The sequence below is a fragment of the Saccostrea echinata genome, unplaced genomic scaffold (assembly GCF_033153115.1).
Source record: "Saccostrea echinata isolate AGI-Se365-2 ecotype Australia unplaced genomic scaffold, CSIRO_AGI_Sech_v1 ptg000054l, whole genome shotgun sequence".
In the NCBI taxonomy this organism is placed as follows: domain Eukaryota; kingdom Metazoa; phylum Mollusca; class Bivalvia; order Ostreida; family Ostreidae; genus Saccostrea; species Saccostrea echinata.
The window spans coordinates 47,165,245-47,188,389 of NW_026889803.1; the positions used below are offsets into that span (position 1 = coordinate 47,165,245).

Genomic DNA, 23,145 nt, shown 5'->3' on the forward strand with positions numbered 1-23,145 from the left:
CGAGCATGTCTTCCGGGGGGGGGGGGGGTTCTGTCTATGGGGAAAGTCTCATTCTACAACACAGGCCGTCCAAACGTTCCATAGGCCGACTTCCAATCACAGTTATAAGACCAATTTTATCAAATCTAAAAGAATAAAATGACTCTATTGATTGTGGTTTTTCTCATTTTTGTTCTTCTTACCAATAAAACGTGTTTTGTAATTGCAATAATAAATTAATTGCACAGTTTTATTGATGTTGAATAATATTCTTTCTTGGTCTAAATTGATTCAGGAATCGATGGCAGTTTTACATTAAAAAAGATGATACGAATTTTGTATGTTACCACCTATTACAAACAACCGTTTGCTTGTTGTTTTGATGTGAGTAGTCAGTATGGACTTACGTAACAGACCTCTTAGAAATGTGTCCTTTAGCGAGGTGATGCTCCGCTTTGCAGTGCCCTTGTTTCCTATTGAAAGCCAGAAAAAATAGATTAAGAAGAGATATAATTAGCTGTCTGCAATAAATAATTCCTGCAGGGTTTTTTCTCTATAAAATTTATTTTGAAAGTCAGGTTAATAAATGAACATTGACATCCTGTACGCTTAAGTTTGTGTTAGGGGGAAAAATTACTATAAACAAATCAATTCCACAGAGAAAAAAAATATCACCTCTTTATTGTTTTATTGTTGCGCATGTGGTTGTATAATTGAAGGGGAATATTGATGAGTAAAAAATAACAGAAATATCCACTAATATTGATTCATCAGAAATTCATGTCTACACTTTTTTTCACAGGGTCAATATATTTTCTTGCAGCAGTAAAGGTCTTACTCTATAAAAAGAACTTTGGATATAGAGCATATTAAGGGTAGACAATTCTCTAGATAGTAAAGAGGGAGAAAATATCACAAAAGTAGAATATCATAAAATTATCCAATGAAAACGAATGTAAAATCATACAATTATTTACAATTAATACAAGGTAAATGGATGGAATCAAATATACGCGTATCTATACAGTAAAACTCGGCTATAGAGAAGTCTTTGAGCCGAAAAGTCTTTGAGACTTCAAAATTTGCTTCCTTATAATCGAGATTCTTTGTATCCATAAGAAACACAGTCCAGAGTCTCCTGCGGATACCATGAAAACCTCGTTATAACCGAGATTTCCTTGTAATGAAAAAGGTGAAAAATAACGAAGAATGATCGATCTCAAAACAATCTACGGAAAGGATTAATAAAAAAAGTTGTCAAAGATACAGACGTAGCCTTTCTCTAATTGAACAGCGACATATATGACAGTAATTTAAAGATTTTGCACACTGATCACATGACGTGTGTCCACACTGAAAGGCTAAGTTTCTGTTCCTTTCATAACAAATTGAGCACAGATTGTCCGAATCGGCTTCCATAATGTTAGTAACTTGGCCACCCCCAACGGCAACAGCTGAAAAAAATGTAAATTTTTAAAATACTTTTGAAAACTGTAACATATGTATCTTAAATGGCTTTAAAGTGTATCACATTAAAGTATATTCTCCTGATCTGTTTGTTCGAATCATACTTACGTTGTGTTTTCTCCGACCAGTACAGGTAATACATAACTATCCCCCATAGGAAGCCTAGGATTAAGGTTACAATGTGGGTAATGAAGGACATAATCCGCTGTACAAATTAATATACAGAAAGGTATATACATAGAAAAAAATAGTAGAATAAGCTTTTAATAACACTACCCACTTTCGGTTTACATGACGTATTACATTCAAAACTCCTACGGAGGGTCTTTCGAGACATCAACAAGAAGGTTTCAAAATAACATTGTCTAAAGCCACGGGTCTTTTCCATAAATCTGTGGCTTCCTGTTGTAAGATTCACTCCAGCTCGTACTTGCGAATGTATGAAGTGACGCCAGATTTAATTAGGCACACATTATTCTACACTATTGAACAATTTTGGGATCGTTTTCCTGTCGAAATCATGTTCGCTATAGTATTTCCACTATGGTAGAGTCTATTACTTAACCAGTCAAGCAGTTCGGGAAAATTAATTCCAGTATGAACTGCCTGACTGGTTAAGTAATAGACTCTTCCTAATTATCAGAGGAAAATGCTATTGATCTCAAGGAACAGCGGCGAATGTATTTTGAAATACTGAGTAAATCAAAGTACAAGGATTGACTGTGTGATTAAGTTGAAAACAGTAACTCGTTTGTAGGAGGATTTTGAAGTCGAATCAATGTTTTAAAATTGAAATGCTCAAATACCGCAGCATCCATAGGCCGATCATTTTCACCAGACGAAGGTTTCGGACAAATACCGAGTATTATTCATTAGTTGAATGTGCATTCAATATGTTTATGAGAACGAGCTAATTTTGCATCAGCTAGCTACAGCTTTGTGGAAAAAGAATCGAACAAAAAAAAAAAATATCTACATTTATCTTTCAGTAGTGGAACACAGTGCTGATATTTAATCCTAATATTTTTTTTCCTTAATTTGCCCCCCCCCCTCCCCCCTTCTACACTTCTACCACAGGTGTGGTTCGTTGGTTGAATTGCTTGTTTGTTTACGATCCTTCTAGACTTTCTCAATCGTACGTTTTTTTTTTTTATAGATTATGTTTAGATTCAAAATAAGTACGTCAACACGCAACATAATATACCAACATGCAAAATAAAAATATTGACATAAACGGAAAGTGTGATCGCTTAAAAATTACGAAAAAAAATCATAAAATATCAGATATCACCCATATGTGATATCATGCGAGATGCAAGATATTGATGTTGACACATGGCTTATTTCTGTTCAAGTTTAATTCACTGAATATGCATATAATTACTATGGCGACATATTTGCCCCCTGTATGCAAGTTATTCTATATATTTTGTCGACATGCAAGATAATTATGTCAGCATGCAAAATAACTATGTTGAAATGCAAGAAAATGTACTCAGATAAGAATTTTGAATTTTTCAAAAAATGTCAAATAGCGCTCACATGTGACTTCTAACATGCAATTTAAGATGCAACTTATTTATGTCGGCATGCGACTTATTTACGTCGACATGTAACATATATATGTTGAAAACGTTTTTATGCAAACATAAAATACGAAGGTAACAAATAGTAATCATTCTCAAAAGTCCATTGAAACAATACAAATCGTGAGCAGAGCCAACACTGACACCAAAGATCAGGTGCCCTGGAGGAGAAAGCACCCCCTGTCGACGGGTCACACCCGCCGTGTGCTCTTTGTCATTATTAGATAAACGGGAAAATCCGTAGATAATTCAGTATGTTTTTTATGGATGTCAGCCAACTTTTAGTCTAAAGACAGATTGTATTTTCAAACAAGGTCATAGTATCGACCACAGAATTTGCGAAATGTTGACTTCAAGCGAAATTGTGGATACCCTTGTATCATGTATCATCAACCTTTTTTTCACTAGCCTGCCTTATTTTAAATATAGTTCATACGAAGTACATGCTCTTGCGTGTCGAATCAACCGTGAGACATAAACCCCAGCTATTAGACATAAACCCCATATGCGAGTGACAATAGTATATTGCTGCATAAATAGGGCAGTTATTTATGTTGACATGCGAGATAAATATGTTGACATACAACTTATTTATGCTCACATGCAACTTCTTTTATATTGAAACGGGAGATAAGTTGCATGTCAACATAAATACTGCATGTAAACATAAACAAGTTGCATTTCGGCATAGATAAGTTGCATCTAACATGTTGGAAGTCAAATATGGGCGATATTTGACAGTTCATGAAAATTGTCCAAATTCTTATCTGATCACATTTTTCTTGGATGTCAACATAGTTATGTTGCATGCTGACATATTTATGGTGCATGTTGACAAAATTATCTTGCACGTTGACATAATCTGTAGAAAACTAACTTGCTTATTGGGGCAGATATATACCACCATAAGTTACATATAAAGATTAGACAGAGCAGGGAAATGAAGTTTAGAATTTCAAGCTTTTCTGTCCATTACAAAATGTAAACATTCTCGCAAGCTGATTTAAATAAGATGTATGTTGTTATAAATGTTTCACGTCGACGTAAATAAGTTGTATGTCAACATAAATAAGTTGTATTTCAATTGTTGGAAGTCACATTTGGGAAATATTTGATGTCTTATTAAGATTTTACCGATTCTTATTCGATCACATTTTTCCTTGCATGTCACCATACTTAAGTTGTATGTTGCCATATTTATGCTGCATATGGTCATAATTATCTTGTATATTGGAATAACCTTTAGAAAAAATACTTTGCGTATAGGGGCAGAAATATATATTTTTTATATGGTGGCATATGTATAACCCTCAACGCAAGTTAATTTTCTAAAGATTTTTTGACACACAAAATACTTATAGTTGACTTGCAGTGTAGACACGTTGACATGCAACAAAACTATATAAAATTTCCAAATAGAATATAGCTCATAAATAATATTAAAAAACTTTTAGTCATACCTGACCGAGCCTGTCAATTTTACCATTTAATACTATGGAATTCTTGATCAATTTTTGTGATTACAATGTACAGTCCATCACATAGTTTTTTTTTTTTAAACTTACGCTTCCATGCATTCAAAGAAGCGTAAGTATATTTGTCCAGCAATGTTTTGAACTGCGCTTGATTCTCGAGTTATAACTTCGTAATTTCAAGTTGTCATTTATCGTGTTTTTCTAACATTTTCTTTTACAACTTACGAAACAAAATTTGTTATACATTTACGCCTCAAGTTTAATAGATAACCACACCACATTGCGCAAAATCAGAAAGTCATAAATATCAAAATATTATACAAATACTTTTTACTAGATACATGTAATAATAAATGAAGAGAAAATTCGATACAGTAAAATATGCATCTTTTAAGTCTTACCAAGTTAATAATAAAATAAAGGGATTTCCTGTTTTTTATTTTAACTCTTAAAAAAAGGATTAAGCTTCAAAGAACAGATAAGATATGAAATGAAGTATCTAGTGTGCGTTTCAATTTGTTTCAGAACACATTACATATACCATAAAAGTCATGTTATAATGCTATAATGGAGTATCATTTGAGTTCATCTTAGCAACATTCTTAACATCAAAATGGAAATCGTGAATTTAGTGTCATAATATTTGAAAGATTTGCTGTACAGAATTACACAGTTATATGATACGCAATTCCTAGCGACATTTACAACTTCTTTTATGTTGCCATAATTTTTCAGAGAAAAGTGCACACAACTAGAACCAGCGGAAATCACTGTTTTTCCAAAGAATTGTTCGTCAGTACTAAGGTCATAGGCAAATGAATTAAGGTTATAATATATATAAATAAAGGAACTCTTTTTCAAAGTACTAGCACAGATAACTCGTAGTTTATCTATATATACCTTTATGACAATAAACAATACGATTTTTATTAATCAGCAATCTACGCCTTACCACGGGATCATTTGTTTGTTTGTTTTTTTTTTTTTTTTTGCCAAAATCAAATTTTTATTTTAAATAAGATTTTTATAGGAAGTAGGTTAATAGTTACAAGGTGCTATTTATCCTTATAAGATAAAAGACATAGAGGTCACTAAGAAAAAAAGAAAGGTTTTTAACCATACCCACATTTATCAAGTTGGCATTTTAATGATATAGACAATGTCATGTTAATGCAAGAGATCACTTGTTAAATATAATTTTTTCTGTTTTATTAGTAATGGGTTAATGTGCACATCATAACTTACTCTGTTTAATTGCCAAAATATCTCTAAAATGTGGAGTATTTTGGAGTATTTTGGAAGACCACCCAAAGATATTCGTACATAAAAGAGGACATAACAAATATGTTTCTTAAATTTGCCTTACAAAGAAAATAAGATAAGGGAAAAAGTTTATGTTTGCTATACGAGGATAGCGTGAATGAATTCATTATTTTTTTCTTTTTTAAAAACAGTATTTAAATTACTCTTAAATGAGAGATATCCAATTAATAAGGAGGGGTTCTTCTCATTTTTATTGTATTTAGAATTTAATGAAATTTTCATAGATTTGGGAAGACAATATCATTAAGTGATGGTATGAATAAGATTAAATTTGACCGTTCTATTTTAGCAGCAGGTCATTTTCCTTTTCTCTTGATGTTAAGGGAAAAATTACTGTTGCCAATCACTGATGCCTGCTTCCCCATTTATTTGAAAATATTAAATGTTTTTCTTTTACGTAGAAAGATGATGCCACATAAGATCTATCAGAAAATAGTACCAAACTGAGATAATTCAAGAAAATAGATGAAATATATAGAGATAACGAACAGTATTCAAGCTCAAAAGTCCATCAAACAATACAAAATAGGAGCAGAGCACACACGGACCTCCAAAACATCAGAGGTGGGATCAGGTGCCATGGCGGAGTGAGCATCCCCTGCCGACCGGTCACACCCGCCGTGTGCTCCTTGTCATGATCGGGAAATAACGGAAAAAACCCGTCGACAATTCAGTGTGTAAATAATGGCCTAACAATTAGTATGAAAAAATGTCAGTCAGCATTTGACTCAATGATAAATTGTATTTGCTGACAAGGTCATTGTATCGACCATAGAACTTACGAAATGGCGACTTTAAACAAGACTGCCGATATTCTTGTTTCATCAACTTGTTTGTCAATAATTTACCTCGTTTTAGAAATTATACATACGTAGAGCATGCTCTTGCGTATCGAATCAACTGAGAGATATAAACCCCGTATGCAGGTGATGAAGGTATATTGCTGAATAAGTAAGGGAAGTTGACGATTGAAAAGTTAAAGTCATCACGTTTTTATCATAAAGCTTGGTTGTTAGATTACCAATAACGTCTTTTTCAAGTAAAATATCCAAATATGAAACAGATGTGTCAGACTCTGTGGTATCATTTATGTCAAGCTCACCGGGATATATCGTATCGACATTGTTAATTGACAATACGTCGTCGATATATCTAAATGTCGAGTTGAAGGCCACAGCAAGTGTTTTCTTCTTTTCACGTATAAGATTTAATTTGGACAAATTCTGCTTCATATGAATACAAAAAAAAGTCTGCTAATAACGGGGCGCAATTGGTACCCATGCGAATTCCAATAGATTGTTGGAAGACCTGGTCTCCAAAAACCACATATATATTGTCAATCAGAAACTCAAGCATCTTTTTTTTGTCAACTTCAGAGTACTTGTGTGTACAATCAGAATGTTTTTTAACAAAATAATTTTGCAAATGACCAATGACACGGTAAGTAAATTTACGAGTTCCATTTTTATCGAAAAAGCAGCTGTCAATGATATCAAAAAGCCTGGACTTTATTTTTTCGTGGGGAATGGTTGTGTATAAAGTTGAAAAGTCGTACGTTTTTAAGCTGTTGATTTTGGTAAAATCTTGTGATTTCAAATTTTCCAAAAGTTCCTTGGAATTTTTAAGTATCCACATCTGATTCACACCACTTCTCGAATATATTGCTGCACAGTACTTTTGAAGTTTCTCCTTCACTACTGTTAATATCCTAGTGAGGAGTAGAGAAAGGGGCTTGGTTGAACATTAACTGGAACCCGCTATGTATCTTTGTTTGTAAGGATTTTTATGAAGTTTCGGAATCCAATATAGATATGGTAATTCAAATTCATTTTGGTTGTTTGGAATATTAAAAATATTCAAAACTGACATATGATTTTGAAGAATTTCTTCCTTAGAAAGGGAAATTTGAGTATAAGTTGGATTACCCTTGTAGAATATAAGTTAACCCAGATTTCCTCTAATTTTCTTGAATTTTTAAGGAATATTATTTTTCTATGCTTCATATATTAAAATTTTTCTTATTTTCACATATGTTTGAGTAGTCATATAAATTTTAAGCTACAAAATGATACAAAAAAGAAAAGAAAACCCCGAAAACATTTAAGTTAAATAAGAGAGAAAGAACAGTATTTGTTGATTTTTCACTCATATGTATTTAAAGTTTGGAAGCTTACAAATGCTGAAAACATTGTAATTTGTTTGGAAATAAATATTTGTTTCTTATATTTACTTCAGAAAATCCTTTAAGTCTTTGATTATTTAAAAATGGGAACTAAAATCAGAATTTCGTAGTAGGTTTGAAAAGAGAACATATGATATATCCGTACGCCACTGTTCCATCCAAATATAGTCCCTGCTAGATTTTAAACCCAGTTTCCCATTTCTACGCTAAGCTGTTCATTTGTGAGAAGAAAAGAAAAAATGTTATCTCACAAATTTCTGAGACATTTAAGCAAATATAATTTGAATTTTCTGATTAGTCAGAAACAAGACAAAAATATCGCCTTAAAGATTGTAGCTTGTTTTGGATAAAGACTTTCATAAATTGCCCTTTTGCATTTTATCAATTGTTTTTCAGCCTAATATTTTTAGAAAAACTAGTTTTCTTGTAGGTATACCAAATGTTTTGACCTTCTACGTACATGTAATAATAAGTTTGATAATCAGCCTTGGATGCTCGTGGACTTTGCTTTGTCGATGTTACTTAATAAAGATAATGGATTATTATTGTTTACAAACAACATACCAGCTAATAATAATGCCTCATTAATCACTGGGACCCCATGGTTGACCTCTCACCTCAGGACCACATGTTTGTGGAGGTAATTTAGTGGTCAAGACTGCCACTGACATATATTTAAAGTCACTATACTATTAAATTTTTTTCATTTTCGCCTAGTTTTATATAATACCTATCTTTCATGTTAGTCAGCTTGTCTGTGTACAATATATGTAATGGAGTTAATGATTTATTTTAAATCATGTTATTCATCAAATGCAATTTTAGAAAATATTAAAGTTAAAACAAATCTTTTTTCCCTCAGTTTTTTTTTAAAAAGAATTTACCAATCTTTTTTTTGATGCAGTATTTTATTTGTTAATGGAAATTCAAGTGAAATAATTTCTTAATTCTAATGCACTTATTAAGTATTACAACCTATCTATTTTAAAGGTACGAAATTACAATTTACCAAAACTTTTAATTAAAATTCATAAATTTTCAATCATGTTCAGCATCACATATACATGTATGTAACAGGTTATGAAACAAATATTCTCACGTTCATTATACTTATGCAGTTTGGACAGAACAGATCTGTAGAAGGTGATTCCGTTGATTGATGGCGCTATTCTTCACTGAACCGACGTTAAGTAATCTGTTTGTGACCCCCGACTTCCGGAAGTATAACGAACACCATATAAAAGTATATTCTTATGCCTATAAGTATTTGTTTTATAAAAATAAGAGAGGACACACGTCTTTCGAATGGCTTTTATATTCCGTTCGAAATATTTTTATGAAATGAAAGCTAAACCACAGGGTATTTTTTTCATTTTTTCTATCTAAAATGGAAGTGTTATTGTCAGAATTGATGACAAACATAATGCAATTATAAAATAATTGGAATTTTTTTTGTATCATTAAGAAACCAGAATAAATTATTTCAATTCGATGAGGGTCTTCTACACGTTTAACTTGGAATATTCTATTTTAGACCTTACTACGGTGAATTTGGAACAGTATCATGCAATCAAAAGTTGCAGATGTGGACAAATATCAATAAACGAAAAGAAGGACCGCCATGAAGAGACCTTTTTCCGGAAGCTGAGTTCCTGGCGATGGCGTGTTGCATATTTGGCTTTGTTTGGAATGATCACGCAAATTATGCACCGGAACTGCATCAGCTTTGCGTTGGTGTGTATGTGTAAAGGAGCAAAGGCCAACACAACCGTTCCACATTCACACTCAGAGAATGGTGAACTATTCATGAACGAGGTAAGTGATGTAAAGCTTGATATCTCGAATTAAATTAACCGTCGTCAAACATCGCAAAATATCCGAATTTAAAATTTATCGAAGTTGATTCTCGAACTGATAATGCTGTTGCGGCCATATATCCCTAGTATTCGAATTATAAGTGTTCTATATATGGAAGTTCAACTGTACATAATAAACACGACATACTCGAAGAAATGAGAGTGGTAGAAAAAAAATTAGCACTGCCAACAAAAATACAGTAGCATGCAGTAATAAGTTTTGGTGGAGTTTTATATTAAGACACACACACAAAAAAAAAAAAAATCAAAAAATTAGGTCTTACACAAATATAAAATATTTTCTGGAAAAAAAGCAAGTTTTATAATTATTTCAATATTAATGTATTAAGTTTACAAGGGGCAAGGGACAGGGAATGAAGAAAATATTGTAGTCAAAAAGGTTAAGTTTTGCTTAACTTTTGTGCATAAATTTGTCGCAATTTTACAGAATATATCAAATTAAGTTTCCAATATTTTATTTTTTATGTCACATATACGTATTGTATACTTTACCAGAGTTAACTCCAAAAATTATGACGCCGCGTGCAGTGATGGTATACTCGGCATTTTATGGATTTATGTAATTTCCACTTCACTGGAAAAAAGGGGGATTTACCAAACTGCACTGCATTTTAATTCTGACGTACAATATATCCGTAGTTCGAATTCACAAGAAACACTTTCTTACTTCTATGTTGATGTGAATTTGAGGACATTAATTCATATTTATGGTTTTATTTTAATACATGTATTGATTTTGTTATTTTGACACAAAAAAATAAGCAATTATTTAAGTGCTGATTTTTGTTCAATGGAAATAAGTTTATCAGTAGCATGAAGTGAAATTTCGTATGTAATTTGAAAAAAAAAATGTGTGATCCATTGTGCCCTTCCTGCACTTACTATTGTTAACAATCTGTGTGTAACAGGGTGTGAAGGTGAATTTGCGGTAGAAACAAGAGCGATTAAGTATTTACAGTATGTCAAATAGTATGCAAAACAAGATCATGCCAACATTTTACTGTTGGATCTAATGTCCTTTTATGTCAGCTATTAAGATTTTAATTAGGTCATCCCTGTTTGAGTTGATATAGCCCTATGTCGTTCTTCTGCTCTTTCATTCACATAAAAACAAGGTCACGTCGTACGCGTGTCGTATTAAACATTTTTATGACGTCATCTTTTGTTTTTGTAGTCAAATATTGGCAAGAAATCTCTATTTCTCTTCTTTAATGATAAAAAGTCCAATTTTGGTCTAGATACGCTACTGTTTTAATATTTGACTAGTATCACGGTGGTGGAGTGGGAATATTGCAATTGAATCTGTAGCAAAAGTCAGTAAAAATTTCTATCGATCTTCAATTGCAAAATATTTTATATAATAATAATAGGGGAAGGGATGTCAATACGGAAAATACCTTGGTATAAAAACCTCAATTCCGTTTTCATATATAAAAAAGTATCGGACCGGATTCGGGTCTCAGCAAAACCAACATATTTCAGAATTTTAAACCGTTTTCTGCTAATAAATGTATACCCCTCACAGAAAATGGATAACAAGATATACATGTACATGTATCAGATTAAGGGTGAAGAAAAAAATTTGAAAATTATAACAATGATCTTTACCATAGTACACCAAGCTTAACTAACAGACGATGAACCGAGAGAGATATAGAAACCAATGAAATAAATATTAAACAAGAACTTCATTCATTCAGACATAAGTGAAGAGTCGTATAGACTATAGATATGAGCTAAAAATACGAAGTTCACTTCAAATAATTTTGTTTCCAAATTACATGAGTATATGTGGATTTTAATATATAGAAACTGGAAAATAAAATTACCCGTGTGAAAACTTCAAAGATATTTGAATTAGTGTTTGGAAGAAAAAGAAGATTTCGAAGCGTCATCGGCGATGAAAAGTGTGTTTTGTGTTTCAAATAATGTTTAAACAAGTAATTTATTTATTTCATGAGATTTTAAAATAGATCAATGTATTGTGCTGATGGAATAATTTTAACTACAATTTATAAAAGATTTTATAGCTTAAGTAACATTCCTTTTGCATCAATCTTTGTACGAAACCATGTTCTCAATGAATTTACCATTGTTTATTTTGGTGCGACTGATGAAGATGAATAACAGTCTAAGATTGTATAAACGTCCACTTCTACATGACATAAGGTCAAGGAAACAGAAGTTAGGTTTTTTTCCCTTTGTTTAATTTGATTGAACTGTCACATCAATTATACTTTACACCATTAGAAAGTCTGTACATGATTGTACATAGCTCGTTAATGTCGTACTGAAGAACAGTAATTCTGTAACACAGTATGTTTCCTAGCTAAGCGTATTTGAAGATATTACAATCATGATAAATTAATTACAATGATATTCAAAGCGGTGTTTGCATTGACTGCATAAACAGTGCATTTTTAATTTCCTTAATTTAAAAATTATTCATATTTTATATATTTATATTATTTCTGTACAACTTGAAATAACTACAATTACATTAATGATCCTTTAACCACTAAAGAAAAATTGGACTTTTGATTTTCATATGGAGTTGTATGTATTGAGTAAAGGAAGTTCAATATCAATATAGAGTACCTGCCATACCCCCCCCCCCTTACCCCAAAAATGTTCAACGACAATAGAGTATCAATAAGATACCTCCTTAAGAAATAACTGTGTACTGGATCTTATTTCATTTTCTCTGACTTAATGAAATGGCCTTTTTAAGTATGATTGATTCTGTTGCCAGTTAAATCAATAGTTACAGCGCTATAGTCAACAGAAATAAACTTATATATATATATATATATATATATATATATATATATATATATATATATATATATATATATATATATATATATATATATATATATTAGGGATGTCAAATCGGTCAATTTTTGATAATCGGTTACTCGGACGTTTTTCCGATCGAGTACCCGGGTACTCGGTAAAAATGAAAATACAAGACAGTGTGATAATTTTCTTGAGCCCGGTAAAGCTCTGTTAAATCCCAAAGCTGTTGTATCACGTTTATAAATGTATATAAACAACTGAGTCAAAGGGAAATGATTTTTGGTACCAAATTTATTTATCAAATAAACTGAAAAGACACAATTAATGCATAAAAAAAATGGTTTACAGTTCTTGTTTAGGACCTATTTCATCAACGCAAAAGGACAATCTGTTAGGCAGTTTTGTGATGTTAGACAAACGAAAGAGAAGGAAAAGACGTTCTTGGGATCGCTAATCTAATCATTTCATAATTTGGTTGTTTCCCATTAAACCTACTACGCAAACTGACTTTCAATTTTCTTAAAATCTTTAGTTATTTCTAAATATTTCTTCACTTTTGAAGTGGGTAGCTGCATTTCTATGCATGTCCGATTTCGCTACCGTATATTAATTAAATAATTTAAAAACGATTTGACTATAATAAACCATACTTAAACGATGTTTTCTGAAAACAATCATTGAAGCCATCCAAAACTTAGGGACCACAATAGGAGAGAACTGCTGTGTACCAGATGATTGGTCATTAATTACTGTATATACACAGCCACAGGCGATAACAGGTGTTTTACAGGTGTAGATGACGACACGCTAATTACATGTACCGTATGAATATTTAAGTAATTTTTTGATAAGTTTTTGATAATAATATGTACTTTGAAATAAGAAAAAAATATACTTCCGAGTAACCGAGTACCATTTTTAGTATTCGATACTCGGACGTTCGATCGAGTACCCGGTTAACCGGGTACTCGTTGACATCCCTAATATATATATATATATATATATATATATATATATATATATATATATATATATATATATATATATATATATATCCAACTTTTATCATATCTATCTATACCTTATAGCTGGTATCCTTTTCTATTGGAAGCAAATTGATGACACTTCTTTTACATAGTCCTTCACAAGTTTCCTAACATCAATTGTCATCTTCAAAACATTAGGTGAATTTCTAATATTAAATCTAAAAGAAATCATTATCTGAATTCATGAATACTTACATTGTATATCCTGTTACTGAATCAGGACATCCCATTAAGTCAAAAAGAGACATATCACGTTTATTTTTAAGAAATCATAATTTATTGTACCATTCAGCCATTATCCTGTAGCAGGAATACTTAGATTATATGTCCTGTTAATTAATCAGAACATCCTGTTAAGTCAAAAAGAGACATATCATGTTTATTATTAAGAAATCAGAATTCATTGCACTATTCAACCATTATTACGCTCTCAGCAGTTAATTACAGTCTCATTTCTGCCAAAATAAATTAATTTATTACATGAAATGATGAAAATGATATCAATATATAAAAGCAATTATATATACATGTATATATATAGTTAGTAATTGAATGACCTTCATCATTTTGTTATTGCTTTCTATACATCTCTCCTTACTAACAGTGCCATTTCTTATCCCCTCCGTATGGTTTAAAACCTGTAACACAATCTGTAGTTTGCTGTCATTTTTATGACGTTTTATAACAATATGTTGCTTGAAATTCTCCTATGTGTCATTAACAATGTGATATGAACAACTCAGTATAAATATTAGATTAATACCGAACAAAGTAGAGGGTTTTTCTGTAATAAAAATTACAATTCCACCACCAAAAAAAATCATTAAAAGAAGTCAAACACATTTTTTACACGTTCGTTCTCCCAACTTGTAGGTAAAGTAAGAAACAGAATGACGCGCTGCGTTTCCAGACTTTCAGATTTTGATTGACCAATCTCTGCTTTTCATAAGACATACCACAAGAATTCCAAATTAACCATTATGTTTGCATAAAACAGAAAAGATATACAACTGGCACTCAAAACGTCTACTTTCTTAAATGTTAAAAACTTTCTTTAAGTATAACAATTTCCTTTTCATGTAAAAAAAATCCATGAGAAGACAGATTGTTGAAAAAATACAGACATTTAAGAAACTTAAGATACTTATTGCTTTCTGTAAATTTTTTAAAGAAATTAAGATGATTAGCATCAATGCATTTATCAATGCATGGAGTATTTAAACGACCTTGACAATTTGCTATTTCTTTCGAAGAATAATCATTAAATGTGAAGATAACGAACAGTAATCAAATCAAAAATCTATTTCAATATTACAAATGGATAGCAGAGCATACATAAACCCTTTGAAACACCCGAAGTGGGATCAGGTGTTATGGAAGGGTAAGCATCCTCTGTCGAGCGGTCACACCTGCGTGAGCCCTTTGACTTGATCGAGTAATCCATTGACAAACCAGTAAGAAAATAATGGCATAATAATATATGTTAAAAAGATCAATAAATATTTGACCTAACAATAGGTTGTATTTACAAGAAAGTTCATTGTATTGATGATAGAATTAGCAAAATGTTGACTTTAAACGAGATTGTTAATCTCTTGTAATATCAACTTCTTTATCAGTAGCCTGTCTTGTGTTAGAAATTTAGAAATTATCAGAACATGCTCTTGCGTATCGTTTTAAGTGGGAAACATTTATAAACACCATTTTCCGGTGAAAAGATGTTATATTGCTTCACATATAAGGGAAGTTGGTGATAGAATAGTTGAAATCACGTTTATCATAAAGTTTACTAGCAAGTTTGTCATCAACATATCTCTCTAGTAAAATATCTAAATAGGAAACAGATGTGTCCCACTCTGTGGTGTCTTTTATTTCGAGTTCAGAAGGAAATGTCGGATCAACGTATGAATGAAAATAATTAATTGATAAAACATCGTAGTACCGGGTATATTTAAATGTCAAATTGAAGGCCACAGCAAGACTTCTTTTTTTCATGTAAAAGTTTTTTTGATATCATTAAATTCTGCTTCACGAGAATACAAAAAACTGGATTGTTAATTAAGGGTCAAAATTGATATCCATGGGAATTCCAACAGATTATTGGTAGAACTGGTCTATAAAGTCTACATAAATATAGTCAATGGGGAAATCCAGCATTTTTAATATCATCTTCTGAGTACTTGTTTGTAAAATCAGAATGAATTTTACAGAAGTAATTTTACAGATGACCAATCATAAAATATGAAAATTTCCGAGTTACTATGATGTCAAAAAGCCTGCTCTTTAAATTATTTTGTCGTGAGGAATGATCATATATCATCCAAATTTACAATAAAAATAGACTTAAGAGAAAAACATGAAAAATGTTTGAGAACGCCAAAGAAACGAGAATATGAAAATGTTTACACAATGAACACAAAATTTTGTTGGAACAGATATATTCATTTATATAAAACGACAGGCGTTAGCACGATAAGATCCCTCACTGCTACGGCCGTAAGCGCCATGCATAGGTCAAAATGTGTGGCACTTCAATTATAACAGGGACGTCTCTATATGAGTGAAAATTCTCGAATGGGACGTGAAACAACATTCAATCAATCAATCGTTATCAAAGAATTTGTGCGTTTACACTGTATTAACAATAACATTGAGTCAGTGAAAAATGGCGGGGGGGGGGGGGGAGATACCCCATTACCTCATTACAATGGATCGTAATAATTTCCATCATGGTTTTCATGTCTCTCAACTCATTCGATACTCTAGATCTGGAGCATGCTCGGAGAACGATCAATTTTCAAACCAAAGCAGGCTACTGACAAAAAGCTAATGTTACAGGAATTTCAACAACCTCTTTTAAAGTCAACATTTCGTAAACTCTGGAGTTGATACAACGACCTTATTAGCAAATACGACTTGTCATTGGGTCGTATTTTGACTGACACAATTCATTACAATTGTAAGGCCTTTGTTTTCATCCTAAATTTGACTACGGAATATTCCGTCTACCTGATCGATAAATAGATCTCACGGCGGATGTGACTAGTTAATAGGGAATGCTTAATCCTCCTAGACACCTGATCCCACCTCTGGGATTTTTGGGGGTTCGTGTTTTATGATCTGTTCAAAGATTTGCTTGTTTGTAGGTTTTTTGACATAGATCACTTTATCTTCATTTTTGTCATTGTTACCTATATTATCAGCTCTTTTAAAATCACAATTTTTTCCCGAAAAAATAATTGAATACAAACAATATAAACTATGTAAGCTTGGTTAAAATTGAAATAGATCACTTTCGTTAATTTCACCTTTTCATTGTTTACCTATATTATCAGCTCTTTTAAAATTTCAATTTTTCCCGAACAAATGATTGAATACAAACAATATATCCATGTACGCTTGGTTAGATACGAGTCTGCTGATAAATCAATTTGTTTCCTCAAAAGTAAAGCATTACTAACTTTACTATTATGCATATCTTTAGTAAATAAATGGACTTAAAGCGATTTCTTTACGTGAGTTCCCTTTTACAGTGGAAACGTTCATGAACATCTTACCAAACCTGACACTATATACATGTACATACTGTATGCACTTAATATTTTCTTTGCATTTTAGATTCCGCAAGATATACTTTGGGACAGTACAACTCAGAGTCTAATCCTGTCAGCCTATTTCTACGGACAACTTGTTTCTCCTTTCATTTCCGGTCAGGTGTCACTGCGATTCGGAATTAAATGGCCAATGGCAATATATATGCTGCTGTCTACTGTTTTACTTGTATTGACACCGAGCATTGCCAGAACAAGCTCTCATTTGCTCATTGGAATTCGAGCTGTACAAGGGTTTCTAGGGGTATGTAATAACAGAATTGCCCTATCATTACGAAACTCTTATCAATAACGATCGTTTTCCAACTTTGTAATGCAGTGAGCTATTTAAAACTTGGATGACAATAGATAGCAAAGAAAAAAAAGGAAAGGAAATTTATATACAATTTGTGTATCAAATATCGCTTTAAGAAAATTTTAATGTATAATAGGTTTTGTATTCTTTGAAGTTTTACGATAATAAAGATGACACATACATCATTTTTGTAATTATCGTTTAGTCTGGATGCCTGCCTATGTTTTCTCAGCTCTGGGATGAGTGGTCACCAAAGTCTGAGCGCAGTGAGCTTCTAGCCTTCACATTCTCAGGTGTGTCCCTTTTCTGTATGTCTCAATATATTTTCTGTGAAAATAACTCTTTTAAAATGCTTTCCTGTAGTCAATGATTAATGATTAATTTCCACTACTGCTGAATAATTTTCCAAGACGTAGATTTACTTTAAATTTCAAGTCTGAGAAAGTACTATTCATGATAGGTCGATAGTGATATCATGTTGTATGTGCTCTAAAATTAAGTATATTCACATTTTAAGAAAAACTGCTTTTTTCTAGAAAATAAGAAAAAATGTTCTTCTTATTTTGCTGTACTGATTCGCTCTCAACTCTTGGTCAATACAAGTAATAAAATATATGCAATAGCACGTTTATTTTTTAAAATCTGAATTTATTTATTCTGGCATACACTGTGTTCACTATCTGCCTTATTTTTACTTTAAATGTATGTGATTACTTTTTAGATCATGTACACATCATCTTTTGAAAATCTGATGCACGTTACGGCTTATATGCTAAATAAATAATATGAAAGGAATCTCCAGAACTAGAACTATTTACAGCTTATGAATTAATATTCATACAAACATTTTTTTCACAAAGTCCTTTATATACCTCTACAGGATTGGATCTTGGAGTAGTTATTGCCTTTGCCAGCTCTGGGTACCTTTGTACTATTCCTGTAGATGGCGGATGGCCATTTATTTTCTACACATATGGTGAGTAATTCCAATTCTTTAGTAACATCCTTTTTGAGAATTACGTCAAAAAACGTAAAAAAAAACAATCAAACACAAAACTATAATACAATATTAATATTATTCTGAACAGAGATTGGTAAACATAAGCAGTTTATTTCTACAAGAATAGAATAATAATTAACTGACATTCTATATCGATCTTTATTTCTCTGAATATTGATTCTTGTAGGGGGTGTGACCGTTATATGGTTAGTCGTATGGCTAATATTTGTTACTGACTCCCCCACCTCTCACCGATGGATCAGTGCACAAGAAACTACATACATAATAGGAGACAGACACGATAATTTTAAAGAAAAGGTACCAATTTTAACATTTTGTACCTTAATAACAAAAAAGATCTGTTTTTGAAGGTCATTTATTTAGTATCTGTCATTCTTATCCTGTTTCGCGATTTTAAATGTAAATTTTCATTTCCAGTGCAGATATGAGCACACGAAAATACAAGCCCCATGGCTACTTATCCTGAAGTCAGGGCCTGTTTGGGCAATGATTACTGCAATGCTCACTGTTGCCTATGGAATGACAGCTGTATTTTCATATCTTCCAAAATATATGAATGATGTCTACAAATTAAACACTGGTGATGTATGTTATTTGAATTATTTTATGTTCATAGCATCTATGAATAAAGTGGGAAAATATGAAGGGCTAAGTTAATCCTAAAGGATCAAGCTTTTTAACATCATAAACTACTACTTCCTTGATAAAAATAAAACTTCTAAATTTTCATATCTTTGATTAGTCATCTACAAAATTGTTAAAAATCATGTTGATTCTACACAATTTTAAAATCTGAAGTTGAAGATGATATTAAAAAGCTGCCTAAGTTTCTCACTGACAATAGCTATGTAGTCTTTGGAGACCAGATCTTCCAGCATTCTTTTTGAATTCCGAATGGGAACTAATAGTGCTTCTTTATTAACCTACTTGTTTTTACATTCTTGTGATGCAGATTTTTTTTTTCAAATCTTATATGTGATAAGAAGAAAGCTTGGTACGGCTTTCAATTCAACATTTCGATATTTCGACGACCGTCAAACAATTATCAATAGTTATTTTCAATCATATGTCAACTCGATATATCCCAGTAAGTTCGAAATAAACGAGACCATATAGTCTGCCACATCTGCTTCATACTTCGATATTTTACTGACCATAGACGTTAATGGCCAATTAAAACCTAAGACTATGACAAACGGAATGACTTCATCTTTTCCATCATTAGCATTCCTTGTTTTTGAAGCAATCTTTCCACAATAACCTGCAAAAAGGCATTGATGTCACCCAACTGATTCAGTACTCAAAAGTCTGTTCTGAGTACGATCAATTTTTAAACAGATGCATGAAACATAGAGATAAAGAACAGTTTTCAAGCTCGTAGTCCCTGTAAACAATACAAATCGGGCGCAGAGCAAACATGGACCTCCAAAATCATCAGAGACTGGATAAGGTGCCATGGAGGAGTAAGCATCCCCTGTCGACCGGTCACACGGCCATATGTTCATTGTTATGATCGGGTCAACGGAAAATTCCGTAGAAATTTCAGTGTGTAAATAATCGCAGAACAATTAGTATAAAAAATGTCAGTCAGCATTTGACTTAATGATAGATTGTTTTTGCTGATAAGTCATTTTTTCGACATTTTTGCTTATAAAGTCATGGTTTCGACATTCTATCGCAAATAAGTTGATGCTACAGGGTTTTCAAATACATATCTCATTTAAAATAGCATTTTGCAAATTCTGTGGTACTAGTTACAATGACCTTGTTAAGAAATACAACCTTTATTTGGTCGTATTATGACTAACATGTTTCCCACCAACTGTCCTTGTTTTTATACCATTTTTACTACGAATTACCCTGTTTACCTGATCAATAAAGAGGGCTCACGGCGAATGTGAGAAGTAAACAGGGGATACTTACTCTTTCTGGGCACCAGATCCCACCTTTGGTATTTCCATGGATGTGTGCTTTTGCCCTGTTACGATTAATATTTTGTATTCTTAACCGGATTTATGAGATTAATTACTAAATAAGTATTTATCTTCATCTTTTACAACAAAGGGCTGGACTTGGTCATATATTGTAAATACCTTAAATCTTTGAAAATATTCTTCTCTACTCATTGGCATTAAGCAGGCAAACGGTTTACATGTTTATAAAAAAATTTAACTCTCTGTCAAAATTGAGAAACCCCTGCCCCCAGGACAATGGCTCATGAATATGATAATGATTATAAATCGTTAGATTTTTGTCACAGAGATATTAATGTTGTTCGCCTGTTTTTCCTGAGCAGAATGGTAAGATGTCTGCCCTTCCTTTCCTTGGACGGAGCCTATCCATTATTTCAATTGGTCTCATAGCCGATAAAATACTACAATGGAATCGAATATCAGTGACCAATCTGCGGAAGATCATCCAATGTCTTTGTAGGTATTCCAGATTAAGAACGAATTTTATTTGTATTCTTGGATTCATAAGATGAATGTAACTTCGTGCTGAGTTTTTATTTTCATTTCTCCATACAGCATCCTTTATAGGAGCAATATTCATTTTCTTCATAAAGTACGTAAACCAAAGCGATATGGCCATTCTTCTGTTAACCATCTCTTCCATGGCTCTTGGCGGTACCATGTCTGGTTCCTATACTAACGCTTTAGAGTTAGCACCCAGGTAAAAAACTACTTCTTTTAAAAGGATTACATATTTTAGGGGAATTAATGTTAATCTATTACAATAAAGTCATATAAATTATAATCGCTGAAATTTAATTAATCTATTCTAATTTTTTTTTATACAGCATTAAGTTTCTCCTCCAATATTTATTTATCCACATAAATTCATGAGACCAAATACAGACTTATTTTTTCTTGAATAGACTCTAGAAAATTTGTCATAACGAAAAAGTTTCAAATTACTTCGCACAGTCAATTATTTGACCTTTCTGCACTCAAAAAATGTCATTTTTCTGGCATTAAAAGTTTAACAACCAACAAAAAAAAAATATTTGGGTGTAAATACTTGATAGAGAAAAATTGATCATTTTCTTAAAAAAAACTTCCACCACAAAATATACTTCCTCACTTAATGCTTTTGGTATGAAATTTCATCGCGGGATTTTAATTAAATATAGTTTAAATGGCATTGTAGAATCCAAATTTATTTTAAGAACTAAAATATGCAGAATTTATTAAATAGAGGTCTGGACAAAAATCTCAAAAGCTTAGGATCGAACCTCTTTAAGAGAGAAAAATTTAAGAGTTAAACCCCCGGTGAGGTAACATCAGCACTCAGGGGTGTTCATCACGTCATGTTTAAGACAGATAGATATATACTGATGTACTTTGTATTCAGTGACTGATGTACTGTGTATTCTGTGTCCAGCTGTGCTTTATATACACAGATCGTAATCCGATACTGGTATCATTTATCTGTAAACTTGTAAAATATCACAAAACATTGATCTTATCCTGTACAACGAAGAATGCATTAATTTTCCAGATATTACTTTTGATTTAACCGCTATAGATCTTCTCGGGTATAGTTTACCAGTATGAATGTAGTGATTGAATGATTATATGTTCAGTCATTCATTCTTGCTGTTTCTCTCTCTTTATACTTTGTATAACTATTTAAATGATAAAGATAAAAACTAAGATTAATTTTGGAAATGAATTACATTTCAGGCTGAAATGAAGAATTTATTACACTTTTTAAACGGAATTTTTATCTGCTAAAATTCTGGTGATTAATCTTTATGGAAAATTTATGAACCAAAAAAGGATCTTGATTTTAGTAAATGTTATCACAATGATAAATCCCTTTTTTCCACCACAGATTTGCCTCATCGCTGTCTGGACTGGCCTTTACTATAAACGCTTTAGGACAGATCACCGCGCCTATGATAACATCTTTTATGATAAAGGAAGTAAGTCTATCTTGATTAATAATAAATCAATGCTGATCATGGTTTATACGGAAAAGATTTCCATTTTTATTTTACAGTTCTATATCAAAATAGATTATAGAAAAGATTATTGGCTTTTTATGAGATTTAACTAAGATTTTTATTTCTGACAATGAATTTAAGGATTCTGACGATAGCTGGCGGAATGTTTTTCTGTCCCTGGCTTGTGTCTACTGTTTTGGGGGCATCATTTACGGACTCTTCGGTAGCAGCGATGAACTACCTTGGTATACTCGAATGGAAGAGGAGTGTGAATTTAAAAAGATTCCTAGTATCTCTTCAACTGTTGCAGGCACAGAATATATGGGAAAAGCACAGATTACTGAAGCCGTTTTTACGAAAGACAAGATGAAACAAAACAAAGAATATAGAATTAGTAATGATGTATAACCAGATCGGTCAACTGTAAAAAAAAAAATAATTTGTACGAAATAAATTCATAGTTACTGTATAAAAAAATTGTCAAATGTAGAACCAAAATGTACGTTGTGTGATGATGTAGGTACTATATCATATG

The 23,145-nt window shown here is 32.0% G+C and overlaps 1 protein-coding gene and 1 long non-coding RNA gene across 2 annotated transcripts; one reads left to right on the forward strand and one right to left on the reverse strand.

Moving 5' to 3' along the window:
• Positions 1-643: 643 nt before the first annotated feature.
• On the reverse strand, positions 644-1,783 carry LOC133206173 (uncharacterized). The gene is made up of 2 exons (XR_009723715.1): positions 1,555-1,783; positions 644-1,433 (listed from the first exon to the last, which is right to left on the reverse strand). It is a non-coding gene; the product is annotated as an uncharacterized LOC133206173 (long non-coding RNA).
• A 7,720-nt stretch (positions 1,784-9,503) lies between these two features.
• Positions 9,504-23,018, forward strand: LOC133204960 (uncharacterized transporter slc-17.2-like). Its single transcript, XM_061340701.1, has 11 exons — positions 9,504-9,807; positions 10,829-10,858; positions 17,363-17,589; positions 17,846-17,933; positions 18,521-18,616; positions 18,828-18,958; positions 19,079-19,246; positions 20,958-21,090; positions 21,190-21,334; positions 22,499-22,589; positions 22,752-23,018. Exons 1-11 carry the CDS (start codon positions 9,504-9,506, stop codon positions 23,016-23,018), a joined length of 1,680 nt encoding a protein of 559 aa, XP_061196685.1.
• Positions 23,019-23,145: the final 127 nt, after the last annotated feature.

Coding starts and splice junctions, on each gene's coding strand:
- LOC133204960 (XM_061340701.1), top strand. CDS start 9,504: ATGAGGGTCTTCTACACGTTTAACTTGGAATATTCTATTTTAGACCTT. Junction 10,859..17,362: donor TATTTACAGTATGTCAAATA/GTATGCAAAACA, acceptor AGATTCCGCAAG/ATATACTTTGGGACAGTACA. Junction 21,091..21,189: donor GAAGATCATCCAATGTCTTT/GTAGGTATTCCA, acceptor TTCTCCATACAG/CATCCTTTATAGGAGCAATA.